The 14590-nt window shown below is 38.4% G+C and overlaps 1 protein-coding gene across 1 annotated transcript; it reads left to right on the top strand.

Moving 5' to 3' along the window:
- The first annotated feature begins 99 nt into the window (after positions 1-99).
- Positions 100-6139, top strand: LOC113571030 (phospholipid phosphatase 1). Its single transcript, XM_026999784.2, has 6 exons — positions 100-420; positions 1395-1546; positions 4403-4674; positions 4827-4884; positions 5031-5207; positions 5356-6139. The coding sequence occupies exons 1-6, from the start codon at positions 357-359 to the stop codon at positions 5470-5472; spliced, it is 840 nt and encodes a 279-aa protein (XP_026855585.2). The 5' UTR covers positions 100-356; the 3' UTR covers positions 5473-6139.
- Positions 6140-14590: the final 8451 nt, after the last annotated feature.

Below are 14590 nucleotides of genomic sequence, written 5' to 3'. Positions count from 1 at the left end.
TGTAAATCTTTTTTCATAGTTCAGTCATTCACACACACTGAAGATTGATGACGATATTAACAAGCAAATGACTTTTCCTCTTTCAGTGTCTGAAGGGAAGTGTACAGGCTTCGCTCAGTGGGGGGATTTCCCTTACTGTCGTGCGATGTTAGGTAACCGGATAACTGTAGCGTCGGACGATTCCGTGTATATCGGAAATTTTACAATACTCGGCAATTCATTGGTTGACGGCATGCAACTCAAGGAAACGGTCTATAACATAATTGTGCATGTTTTCAAATAAGCATCCTAGTTTAGCTAGCGCCTTTAAATAAAAAAACAGGTTATAGCGACAAATTAGCAAAAGTGGCGAGGACATGAAAATGTTTGAAACAGAAGGGATATTCTTCATTCTTCTGGACGTCACCTGCGTTGTGCTGGGTGAGTATCTTAGCCTGCTCAACTTCATCCTAACATTTAACAACCATGTCGATTTTCTGCAATGTTAAATTGCTCAGTGAAAAAGCTAAAGTTATCATACAAGTCCACTACACAACTACTGTTTAAATCCCGTTTTCTGAAGCCTACATTGGTACACAAAATAGCCAGAACATATACTCTAATTTGCGAATGCAAATTAATTTAGACCATTTCCCCAAAGGCATAAGGAAGGACCTACAAAACGCAAAAAACTTTGACAATGTAAGAAAGTGTCAACCCTATTCAGAGTACAGAAGGAATGCGTTATGTATTATCTGAAACAGAATGTGTAGCCTAATCTTTCATTAAGTGTGGGCATTTGGTTCAAATGAAATAATTACACATGTACTAGCAACTATGTGTTGAAAGTGGGAAGTGGGACAACGTCCCTCAAAAAGTACAATCATAATTTACGCTCTGTTCATGTTATAATTCTATTTTCGTTTTTTAATATGGCGTTTATGCGTTTGTTATGGCTACATATGTCCCTTCATTATCAAATGGGGCATGTACCATGGAAGCATATGTAATCTTATTCAAAGATTTCTCACAAGTGAAGTGGGTTTGAAAATGAAATTTGACTCCCTGCCATTGTAAACTGTATGTGAATGCATAATTTTATTTAAATGCCAGCTAATTAATATGATGTAAAATAGTTTACTTGGAAGAAATATTATGGTTTAAACAAGATATTTCTCATGAAAACAAAGTATTGTGAATCATGGTTTATTTCAGTCACACTTTGATAAAATGCTGGTCTGTTGTTTCAACAGTCACATGTAAAAGTTGCACTTGGTGGCACATAGTTACAATGCTTATTCATTCAGACAAAGAATGAGGCCTCATGTGATAGTCTGTTTCTTTACTCAATTGTTATCTATTCTGTTAAAACACTGTCCCAGTTGTGGTAATCCATGCTGTGATTTTTTTTCCAGCTGGGCTTCCATTTGCTGTTCTAAATCTCCAACATAATCCATTCAAAACAGGATTTTTCTGCAGTGATGACACCATCAAGTACCCCTTCAAAAAAGATACTATATCTTATCAGTTGTTAATGGGAATAATGATCCCATTTGCATTATTTGTTGTAAGTATTCTTTTTTTTTTTTTTTTTTTTTTTTTTTTTTTTTTTTTTTTAGAAGTAGTATTTGTAGCAAGCACAGATCAGACTTTAAGTACTTGTTCAGGTGTTTGAAATATTGGGTCAGTACCAGTACTGATAATGTTATGGCTCCCACGTGACCCTTTGATCTTCCAGCACAGCATGAGTTTTAATAAAGGTATCAGGACAATAAGGCACAATGGAAAGGTAAAACCAGCATAGACAGGCTAGGATCAAAACCAGGTGACAGAGAGCAGAAGCACAAAGCAATCCAAAAAATCAAAGGAAAATAAAGTAAAATGTAAGGAACAGGAGGCTACAGGAATTGCCTTGTGCCTCGGTATGCAGGCACAAGGAAAACAATGCTTTGCAGTGAGGGAGAGTTTATATAGGGGGTAGTTAAGGAAAGATAGTTGCATGGAGCTAGTATTCCAGTGAGGCTGATCAGCGTGGGTGCGGTGGGTCACGTAATGACAGCTGACTGTCAGATCTGGGGATCCAGTTGCTCAGTGGCATTACAGAACCCTCTGTCAAAGGGACGTCACCAGACGCAGTCGTCGGTGCAGTTTTAGGGTAAATGGGCTGTAGTTGACAGGCTTTAGGAGGGAGACATGGAACACCAGTAGGATCTGGAGGAGGAAGGTAACAAGATTAATATGCCTTAGTACTTTGTATGGGTCGATGTACCTGGGAGCTTTCTGCACGGCAGGCAGACACGAAGATCGCGTGTCAACAACCAGACCCACTGATCTGGATGAAACACAAGAGCTGTTCTGCACTGTCAATCAGTGTATTCCTACTGTGCATATATGGCTCATTGTAGCTGCATGTGGGACTCCTCAAAGAACTACTGTGGCGATGCCAATCTTTCACTGATGGGACCTCAGTAGGCCATGGTTCCTACAGGAACATCAGAGGCTGATAGCCCATAACACACTGAAATATGGTTAATCGCAGTGATGGGTTAAAGAATTCTGGGCATATTCTGTCCAGGGCAGGAAGCAGTGTCAGTCATGCTGGTTATGTGCACAATACTGACATAAGAAATGACCCAACTCTTGGGCCTTTCTATCTGCCCATTGATCTGAGGGTGAAGGCTGAGGAGAGGCTAATTAGGGGGCCCTATCAGATACTTTGTCTTCTGGTAGCCCATAATATTAGGAGACAGGTTCAAGTTGAGAAGCAATCTTATCCTTCTCATGAATGCGGGAGAGCACACCCGCTTTTGCGTTCAATGTGCTAGGTCTGTCATTAATGAAAAAGTGGAAGCATGTAAAAAATAGAGACCATCTAGCTTGTCTCAGATTTAATGGTCTTGAGATATTCCAAGTCCTTTTGATCAGATAAAATCAAGAAGGGATGATGAGCCAATGAGCCAATGTCATGTTCTAGTGCCAGTTTGATAGCCAGAATCTCTCTGTTCCCTATCATTCTGCAGGGCTGTATCTTACCCAATGAAAAATAGGGAAATATCTTTGCTGGTTGGCCATGATGTGATCGAACAGATCCATCTCCTTTGCAGTAGAAGAATAAACAGGAACAGGAGGATACAGGAAGGCAGAGGAATAACCTCTTGTTATGCAGACACAAGACAAACAATACATCACAATGAAGGAGAGGACAACCAGAGTTTATATGGGGGGGGGGGGGGGGGGGGGGGGGGGGTAATTAAGGGAAGACAGGTGCATGGAGTTAGTATTCCAGCGAGGCTGATTGGTGTGGGTGTGTTTGGTCATATAGATTGTCTGTCAGTTCTGGATATGGAATTGCTTGGAGATGTGACACATAGCAAGATAGAAACTGTATTGATTCCCCCCCCCCCCCCCCCCCCCCCAAAAAAAAATACATGTAAAGGGGAAGGAATTAAGTTAATTACTTTTTGTACTTTTTGCATACAGTTATAATAAAATCTTACTCGTTCCTTTATTATAATTCATTTTTAAGTGAACAAAATCTTACCTTACCTGAGGGGACACACGTGACCCTGCTTTTCGAATTTATTATTTATTGGCATTTTTACAAAATAATAGAAACTAAAATAATTGGTCCTTCCTCCATTTATAATTTTTAAGGAATAGATTATTGTAAAGCCCAGAATTATAGAATTCATAGAAATTAAATAAAAAACATATTTGAACCAAAAATATATATGATACTTATGATATATATGGAATTACTTCAGAATGTAAACATCTTTGCCAGGAAAACAAATGCAATAGTGCAAAATACTGCTGAAAAAATCCTACAAAACATTAACTTAAAAATAAATGTAATATTATCTTATAATAATAATTATTATTATCTTGTAATATTATAAATGTAATTATATTATCTTTGGAAAATTTGTAAGAACTGAAGAAAAGACTTATATTTGTTAACTGCAGTATTCATACAAAACAGAACAATAGTATAAAAACAGGTTTCTTATGCAATACATGAAGCATCCATTTTAAGGAGTGTCTGTGAATTACCACAGCAATGGAACCTATAACACTTGTTTTGTAGACTACAACATTGAACTTTATGGTGGAAGGTGCAGAGCCAATGTATTACATGCTTGTCTAGGGAGACAACAGACCATTTGAATAATAAACAGATATGTTTGTTCCAAAATGCCTTCATTATAGCTTCTTTATGTTATGAGTTCATTATATGGCAGAAAAGCAGCAGTTCCTTATGTTAGTACTTAGAATATTTCTTAATTGACTAATTATTGGATAGTGTGTTCATTTAATATAATGCAAAATATGATGCATATATAATACCTGCATGTAAAGTTTAATATATTTTGCATCTAATGGACAAAATTAAACGTAATATCTATGAATGTCTCTTTTACAGATTGTTGCTGGGGAGAGTCTTTCAGTATATCTCAGATCCAGACCTTCTATCGTTAGTGACTATATTGCATGCATCTATAAAGCAGTTGGTTCCTTTGTGTTTGGAGCAGCAGTAAGCCAGTCTCTGACTGACATTGCCAAGCACACCATAGGTCGGTTGAGGCCACACTTCCTGACCATATGCAAACCCAACTGGAGTCTTGTGGACTGTACGGCCGGTTACATTGAGAACTTCTCATGTACAGGAGACAAAAGTTTGGTTAGCGAAGGCAGGTGAGTACTGCAAAACCAATTTCTTCACGTTGATTTTAACACTATAGGCCATTTAATTTATTTATTTTACTGACACTGCCCATGTTAGCTAGTTATGATTCATGGTAGTGTTGTCACAAACTGAGAAATAACTGCCTCAATAATTTTTATAGGCTTTCATTTTATTCTGGACATGCATCCTTTTCTATGTACTGTATGCTGTTCCTTGCTGTAAGTACATCTTAGGATAACTATAGAGAAAACAATTTTGTTATTTAATTGACTGTTACATTTAGATGCCATCTCTATATCTATGCTATTGCCATTCTGAGACTGCTGTGAGATGCAATATTAATGCAGTGTTTTCCTGTTTGAAGCTGTATGTGCAATCAAAAATGAAGGCAGAATGGGCTCGATTGCTTCGTCCAACTCTCCAGTTCTTCCTTATTGCCGCATCTCTATATGTGGGCCTGTCACGAATTTCAGACTACAAACATCATTGGAGCGATGTTCTCACTGGATTCATACAGGGAGCCATTGTGGCAGTATTTACTGTGAGTAATTTGCAATTCCAGGAACCCTGTGCATTCTGGACTCCAACTTAATAATAACACATAAAAGCAGAATACCTGTCATACACATTTTTATAACATCCTTATAATTTGAGTTTTCAATGAAACTGACATTTCCATCCCGATACAGGTGTTCTGTGTGTCAGATTTCTTCAAAGCCCATTCTAGGAGAAATAAAGTGGAAATCTCACACATAACCTTACAGGAGACCACAAGCAATGTTAACAACTATGGGAGTACCGAGTGACTAACAGACACTAAAAATCTGCAAAAATATTCCTTAATTTACACTGGAGGAAAACCTTCAGCAAACCAGCTGCTTCTGTACCCTGTTGAGTTCTGTACAGTAAACAGCACCCACAACACAACACAATTGTATCTGGGTCTTTCTGGTTCCACTTCCTCATAAACTATAATGAACTATGATAGCCATGAAAACGTATTTCTGTTTGTGTTCTACTGTTTGCTGTTGAGAATTTATATTTATGTGTACACTTTGTTTTATTTTTAACATTTGTTTTATATGAAATATGGGCAGCAAAGGAGCGTCAGCGACATAATAAGCAAAAATAATTCATGGTCATGACTCCTAGGAGGAAACAGTGAGTATAGATATTTCCTGCATACTCTTCAGTTTGTGCATTACATGGTACATGCCAGTAAGGGAATACCAAATATGGAACATGTGCAAAAATATAATGGACTTTACATTGCTTTGCAATTTTATGTTCTTGTAGTTAATGTAGGTTTTCTTTGTTCCATTGGATATTGTAAAATACTTTCATAATAAGAATAATTCATAATTCATAAACAGTTTTTTTCTGTAACTTTTGGAATTATCAGTTCATCGGTTTTCATATATTTTGTATCATATTCCTATTATTAAAATATTATTAAAATATCTGTCCCATTAAATGTCATTTCTACTAAAGTATAGTCTGTTATCATCTGCATTTTTGCTAATCAGAAGTATACTGTTGGCATCTGTAATAAGCCGTAGGCATGTCAAATAGATGCACTATCAGAGAGCTTAAGTGGAAAATGCCCTCAATTAATCTAAATTCATAAAAGTGCTTGATCGAAAAGTAAGCTTTGTGTAGAATGGTGGTATAAAGTACACACCCCTGCAAAAATGGCAACTTTTATGTAAAAAAAAAAACAAGATTAATCATGTTAGACCTTTTTAACTTTATTGCAGCAGTTAGTCTTGGGTAAGAATCTATCTTAGATTCTTGGCGAATCTTGACTTGGCAACATTTTCCCACTCGTCCCTGCAAACATGTTCTAGATCCGTCATGTTGCAAGGTTTCTCCTTTGCAGGGCCCACTTCAGGTCACACCCCAGCTTTTCAATTAGATTCAGGTCTGGGCTCTGGCTGGAAGACTCCAAAACATGAATCTTCTTTTGGATGTATGCTTTGGGACATTGTCAAACTGAAAGATGAAATTCTTCTTAATTTTCAGCTTTCTAGCCAATGCCTGGAGGTTATGCACCAAAACTGACTGGTATTTTGAACTATTCATGATTTTCTTCACCTTGATTAAAGCCCCAGTTCCAGCCGCAGAAAAACAGCCCCAAGGCATGATGCTGCCAACGCCGAGCTTCACTGTGGATATGATGTTCTTTTGGTGATGTGCTGTGTTTTGTATGGTTTTTTTTGTTTGTTTGGGGGCTTTTTGCACCAAACATGCCTTTTTCAATTATAGCCAAAACAAAAACTTCAAACTCAGACCAAATCACATTTTTCCACATGGTTTTGAGAAACTGAATGTAAAATGTAGCTTTTTGGGGGGGGGGGGGGGGGGGGGGGGGGCATTTGTTTAGTCAGAAAAGTTTTCTAAAGTTGTGAGATGAACTTTATTATGGGTAATCAGAGTCACATAAATTGATGGGAGGTGTTTTACATGACTTTGAATGTGGTCGACTGATTCTAAACCATGTCCTCTATTATAAATGGGTGTGTACACTTAAGCAACCAGGTTACTGTAAGTTGTTTTTAAACATTTTTACCCTGAAATGTTTCTGATGGTTTTCACTTTGTTTAGTAGGTTGCAATTTCATACGAACTAATCAAAGGAAAAGTTCAAAGACTCTATGAGCCATTTAGATTTCCTATACTGCTGAAAAATAGGTGAACTCCATAATAAACGATTTACAATAAATTGTTCTTTATAATGTAACAAGCCAAATCTGCAACACAATAGAACACATAACATACACAATACAACAAATCTGCTGTATATTTTTCAAATGCAAATATTCAGCTCTAGTTCAGGGCAGTAAACGCAGAAAAAAAAGTAGTTAATATCTAAATTGACCAACTTCTCTTTTTCAGAAGAAAAATGACTCTTTTACAGTCATTCTTGATCTATTACAACAAAATTAAATGTGTAACTAAGAAAAAAAAAAACAAAACCTTTCAGCCATTGCATAATAAGATGCTTTGCATTATTATTCGTTCAGCATCCTCTTGTACTTGAACCGAAATGGAACTTGGTGTATTACAGCAGACAAAAAGTCTTTAACGAGCAGTATCTGTGGCTCTCAAGTCACTCCCCACTTTTTTATCGATGTACTTTTCTCTCTTTGTATTCTGTGTAAAAGTTTCTTTGTTCTATGTAGCAAAATCTAAGTGCACAAAATCATTACCCTTTATAATGAGTAACCTATACAACTCACATGCACAGTGCTGTAGGAAACCTTGTACTAATTATGTATATTTGTTGTTGGCTAACTTGCGTCTCTAAAATGAAAGGGTAATAAAACTAATGACTTGTTGCCCTTTTAACTTAAGTTAAAACCAACAGGATAAAAAAAAAGAATTTAATCAAACATCTGAGAGTAAAAGTACAAGCACTCCCTTCCCTGTATATGTGCGTATTTACAAGGATATCAAACCAAAAATGAAACCTGGTTCAGCATTCTTACTTTTTAAAACTTTGGTAAATCAATATGGTCTTAGTATTTGTCAAAAGGTGGACCTTACAAACGTGAGCAGTATATGATATTTTAGTACAGCCTATTCATACATAAGACAAAGTAATGTCTGAATCAGAAGAGGGCGCCCTCTTCACAGTTACTGTTTGAAGGTCACAGATTCTTTGTAGCAGCACAGCAAGAAAATAACTAAAATATAATCCAAAATACATGAAGAAGGTTTATGAAGAGGGTTTATGAGGATATTCTGAAGTCTGGAACTAACAACATTTTAACATTTCTCTGTAAAAAAAAAAAAAAAGATATTCAGAATAGACATTTCAAACTTTAAAAACACTTGAGTTATTTAAATGAAGATCAGAATTAATATTTAACACTCCAAACTTTTTTTGTAAGTTGCACACATAAGTGTACCTAAAATTAATCATTTTGATTCTCTTTATTTATTTTTTAAATCTTCTTTCATATATATAATTAAATACAATTTTGTTACTTTAAAATAAAATATCCTGATTATATTGAACTTTTTTCCCCAGAAAATGGTTAGTTATTTATTGTAATTCACATTTTCACCAAATACCTTTACCAAAGACCACTTGAAAGATTTTGGTAAATTTTCACATTAGGTGAAAGAATACTACATCACACTACATGACACTGATTATTTATACAATTCTGCATTAGCCTCTGTTAGCATTTTTGAAAGCGCACGTGTATATATACTCATGGCAATTTTTCATTAGAGGTAATAATTATTACTTTGTTTTGTCCAAGAAAGATTTAATTTATACCAAATTACTGGGGTCAACTTTGGTTATTTTTTGACCTGCACTCACCCATGGAGAAATGAATGTGCATTTGGCCAAATCAAATTTAAATAATAAAACTAAATCCAAATCAAAATCACACAGTGGGACTTCATAAAACACAAGCATTTTATATCCCATTATCGTCAATTATTTATTAAGCCATCCAACCTCTCAAGAATTTATTCCCAGTTTTCCAGTCCACACATAAACTTGAATTTACTCCTCAGTACAAGGCAAACCATGTATTGTCCTGTGAGAGCCATTTTTCTGTGATCTGCTTTTGGGTTTGCAGTATGAAGAGCTGCGCAGTGTACTCTGCCAGATGGTGCCTAGACATAGGGCACAGACGGTCAAGGGTGGCTTCTGAGGAGGTGGAAGGTGCAGAAGACCTAATAACTTGACAGAAAAGAAAAGGTGGAGAGTGCCTCAATTCCTCTTTCTCAGGCCTCTACAGCTCTCAGGGTTGACATCCACCCACACACACATATGCACACACGCTTTAGGCAATAGGGGTGCAGAGTTGTGTTTGCTGGTAATTGAATATTTGATGACATTTATACAGATGGAAACTGTAAAAGATTACATTTAGTTAATCTCGTTGGTGGTGTGCTTTCTGTGGGAAACTGCCTGCATTAAGAGGCTAAAAGTGTTTGAGCCTTGTTTAAATTAAATGATGACAAATAAAAACATCCTAACTTTTGTTTAAGTCACCCATGGAAGAATTGAAGAATAGAAAATGATAAGAAAGTGATAAGAAAATCGTAATGCACTGAGGAAGTGAGAGGTATTGTTAATTGTGGTGTACTGACCTACAGAAACAGGTGCAATGAGTAGGAACAGTCATCCCAGAAATGTGTCATCAGACCATCAGTAATCTAAGACACAGTAATGTCAGACCAGGAGCCAGAAACAGCAAAACTCGATGGTTCCTCTGGCCATGATACTAAATATGCAGTCTTGTGTGACCACACAGGGCAAGATGAAGCCAAGGGATATTTTGTACTGTGGAGGTAAAGAAAGCCATGCTTATAAAGTTAACAGTGACCATATCACCGTGTGTGTATGTGTGTGTGTGAGTGAGAGAGAGAATATTGACTGTGCTAGATATATACTGTATATGGTACTGCAACTGGAAGATGAATTAGCACTAGCAGACCACTGCTTATTGCATTAATGAACAGAAATAGAAAAATGTGGCCAAAAGGTCTTTAAAAATACATGGAAAAAATACCCAACCAAACACACATTCACCCACCTTCCCTTTATAAGCGCAATGAAATAATCACAGTAACTAAAAAGCTCACAGCACTATATATATTAATAAGGGCATATGCAAGCCAATGAGCGAGATTTTTTTTCCCGATCTGTAATTTTATCATAATTATGATTTCAAGATGTGATAAGGCAGGGAAAGAACCTGACAAATGTATTCCATGTTTTATCACCTAAAAACCATCCATCCAATTACAAGCTATTCTGTAACATACCACAGGACTGTGCAACCAAAAGAAGTGCAGAATTACATGCTAAAAACATTATGTAAGGAAGATTTTACCCAAAGTTCTGTTCATTTATCAGGCACATCTGTTGTGTTTGTATGTGTATGTGTGTGTGTGTGTGTGTGTGTGTGTGTGTGTGTGTGCGCGTGTGTGTGTGTGTGTGAATGTGTGTGTGTGTGTGTGTGTGTGTGAATGTGTGTGTGTGTGTGTGTGTGTGTGTGTGTGTGTGTGTGTGTGTGTGTGTGTGTGTGTGTGTGTGTGTGTGAGAGAGAGTTATCTCTCTGGGCCTCTTAGCTCTCTTTTTAACAACAGGAAGCAGGATACGAGGGATTCCTCTGTAGGTGAAAGACTCCCTGTCTGGAGAACAGCTGGAATAAATGCCGTGTGTGTGTGTGTGTGTGTCTTACTAATTGCACATTTATGCCTTTGCAAGTGGTGATGTTGCATGGAAAGTGATTGCAACATTCAATAGAAATATCACATTAGCATGTTTTAATTGTTAAATTCATATAGTGCCTTTGTAAAGCAACCCAATGTTGCTTTACAGTACAAATTACACAGCTGTATACATCAACATGCAAAAAAAGTTAATATCAGAATCTAATTTTAACAATACATGTACAACTTGTTCTGCTGGTCGTGGATTTGATACACTTAAAGTGAATCCCACAGAACATCTGAGATCTTCAGTGTTGGACCTTCAGGAAGGTTGCAGCAGATGACTTACTCATCAGTCTTACTCATCATTACCCTCATCCCTTGGATGGGACAGTTGCAGATACAAACCAGACAGGATGGAGGATTTTATGGTTCTCTGATTAATGATTTTACAGAAATTAACTTGTATGAAGTGGCATATGTTGATTTCTTTTTTCATGTTGGCATATGAAACACATGCTGTGTTTTCTTTCTAATGAAGATGATTGTGTTCCACTCGAGAGTGTTAGAAAATTGCTGTCCCTGGGGATTTGAAAAATTCAACAAAGTTGGTATTTATTTTTGGAAAGTAATTGTAGATGTCACAAATCCAGCATCACTGTTTAATGATCCTAAATTTCAATCATTATCATCCCAGTAAGTGATACCAGCCCTTGCATACTGTTCCCATACTGTGACTCCCCACCATATGCATTAAAGCCTGCAATAGAGATACTATAAAATTAACAATGCAGAAAGATATCAAGGAAACACTCTGTCATTTTTTGTTCTTAATACAACTGCAACCTGGATCACACTTCCTCCATAATATTTCACTGCTTATGAAAGTAGGACAACTCAGAGCATTCATCATTTTGATGCCATAACCCACCAGGTCGCCTCTGTGATTAAAATGAATAAGCGGAGAGTGATGAGGAATGATAAGTAGTCCATCATTGTCAAAGGAAGCAATATGTACACTTATAACACAAAAGGGCAGGATGCAACAGAACAACAGTTTGACCAAAATGTCATTATGGCCAGTAATTGAAAACAAGTAGACCCTGGCTAACATCTTCTAATTTGCATAACACTACCTGGGAACTTTCAGCTTTTTAAAAATTATTACCCCCAAACCGTCAGGACGTGGTTAAAGCATTACCTTAACTACAGAGTTAGGCTAACACATTTATGGTAAAGCTACAAAATAGGACCTTAGCCCAAGAGAATCTAATCCATGTCCAAATGAAATGACTGCAGATCAGGGCAGTCTGAAAGATGCATGTAATTTTTGCATAACTTCAAATAATCCATTTTACATTCAACATGGCTGTTCTATATTCAAATGATTTTTTATTAAACACATCAGCTGATGTTTTTAAAAAACCTTTGATAAGGGTAATAATTTGATATATAGCTTGCGAGTGTAGACCATGCCTTCCATAGGGTCTGTTATAGAGATGATGGTGAGACTGTGTGGAGAGGAGAAGGTCTTGGCTGGTCGGGAGGTCTGGGCTGCCTCCATAGCTGGAAGAATCCAACCCCAGACGAGAAGTATGGGAACCGGGTAGGAGCTGGAGGGGAGGAGGGGTGCGAGATTTGAAATTGTGAAAATAGGGACGTTTGGGAGTAGGGAGAAATAAGGGCATGGTCTTTCTCTAAAACTATTCCATTTTGTGAATTTAGACCATGAAATCATTTTGTCAGTGCCTTCCATAGGGCAGGAATAGTGGTGACTAGGTGGTGGTGGTGGTGGGGGCTGTAGAGAGAGAATGTGGGAAAACTTTGGACTTCAGTTGTGGGCAGCCTCCATAGATGGGAGAAGCCAGCCACAAAAGTTGCAGCTTATGTTTATGACATATGCTGGTAGGCTTTCCTGAGGTCTTGTAGGAAAGCTCACCTGATGGGTCCTAAAGCAGAAGCAATATGCTTGAGAGAATCAGCATCTGAGGTGTTGGATGATGTGATCGGAGATGCCCTGTCTGCACGCAAGTCTGAAAGATTTGCTGGAGAGCTGATCAGGTGTGGAAGTGCTCAGGGAGATGGCTTAACAAAGGTGATGGTAAAACCAGTCATGGGTGATGATGAAGCTATTTTCAGATATGAAGAGAAGGTGATTGGCTAGCTGTTTTGAACAGTTTGGATCTGGAAATGGCAGCAGGGATCCATATGGACTGAAAGGGATTCAATCTGTAACAGGTATAGAGGAGTGGTCTTACCTATTTGATCGGTTTTTCTGAACTTGGTGAAAATCAATGTGTCATGTTTGAAGATGGTAATGTATGAAAGACATGGGTGGTGTGACATGTATTTGAGTTGGAAATGAATCCTGTGCAACAAAAGAAGCCAAAGAATGTGAATGTGGAAGCAGTGTAAAAGAATATCTGCTGTCATAGAAAGACAGCGAGGTGGTAACCATGGCTCATTTCACTGGTTCCCTTTGAGGAGTAAACATATTTTTGGGTACTGGCAGATAACAACGCAGTTCTGGTGATGAGTGTAGTGAAGAAGTTAATGCCAGCTCAGTAGACCTTAAGGGTACAAGAACAAATAAAAAGGAGAGAGTTGGCATATGTGAGGAAGGCAGAGGTGAGATGCATAGATTTGCTGAAAGTATTTCCTGTTTGACTTGTAGGTGGAAATGAGGCAGCTGGATAAGGCATGTGAACTGTGGGTTCAGAGGAAGGTTTTGTCTGAAAATGTCAAAATGACTTACCAGACTATTCATGCCTCCAAAGAAGATTGGCAACAACAATGTGGTAAAACTCCAAGGCAGATGAGTCAACAGAACCGACCGCCAGCTAATGAATTTGACAGGCCAAAGGGAGAGAAGCCAGTGGCCATGGTAGAAGCCGCTGAATCCACAAGATGGGGCAGCATTGCTAAATAGATGCAAGCCTGCAGGGAAGGAGATGGCATCCAGGTAGGAGAAAGATACTATTATTTTTCCTCTAAAGGAGGAAGGAGGAGGAGGAGCAAAACTGCACCTCCATGAAAAAGGTGACATCCGGAGACATGGAATTGTGCAGGGAGGAGGCCAGGATGAGGAGGTGGGAGATGAAGTTCCGAGGCTACAGGGTGACTGGAATGGCTGAGGAGACCTCAGGGATAGAAGGGGCAGGAGCGGAGGTGACTCTGAGACTATAGGAAAGGTGAGATAAGAAAGGCAGCCACACAAGCCACACATGAGAGTCGTGTGAGCTGCTCCATGTAGCAGTACAACTCCGGGTCCAGCTGGCCCCAGTAGGGGGAGACGTTCCACTGCTGAAGGTGGGCGGTGGCATGAGCGGAGAACAGGCACTGGTAGTCATAGAAATTAGCTCCACTGAACCAGAGGGTGAGGCCTAAGATGGCCAAGTAGACAGTGAGCTTATGCCACCTGGATGGATAAGCAGAGCAGAGAACAGAGCAGTGAAAGGTGGCGAAAGACACCGCAAAGCTGTGAGAACCTTAGAGGAATGGGAAGAGGAATGAGGGAGAGCGAGAGGGATCACCAGCATCAACAGTTCAAAGAACAGAAGTGGTGGTGGAGAGATGGAGAAGAGCTGAGAGTCATCACCTTGCAGACTTTGGAGACACTGGCTGGAGGGGATCAGCCAAAGGTTGGAGAGGCAGGTGTTGGCAAGCAAAGCAACAGAGGAGCATTAGCCAGACATAAGGCAGACACGGAGACAGCTGGGGTTGGGCAGGCAGACCTGTAGGG

The sequence above is a fragment of the Electrophorus electricus genome, chromosome 23 (assembly GCF_013358815.1).
Source record: "Electrophorus electricus isolate fEleEle1 chromosome 23, fEleEle1.pri, whole genome shotgun sequence".
NCBI lineage: Eukaryota > Metazoa > Chordata > Actinopteri > Gymnotiformes > Gymnotidae > Electrophorus > Electrophorus electricus.
The sequence above is the reverse complement of the archived record's forward strand: the minus strand, read 5'-3'. Positions and strand labels throughout refer to the sequence as shown.

Bases quoted from the DNA above. Each gene is read 5' to 3' on its own strand.
- LOC113571030 (XM_026999784.2), top strand. From the start codon at position 357: ATGAAAATGTTTGAAACAGAAGGGATATTCTTCATTCTTCTGGACGTC. The intron at 1,547-4,402 runs GTAAGTATTCTT...TCTCTTTTACAG, and splicing joins TCCCATTTGCATTATTTGTT to ATTGTTGCTGGGGAGAGTCT. The intron at 5,208-5,355 runs GTGAGTAATTTG...ATCCCGATACAG, and splicing joins CCATTGTGGCAGTATTTACT to GTGTTCTGTGTGTCAGATTT.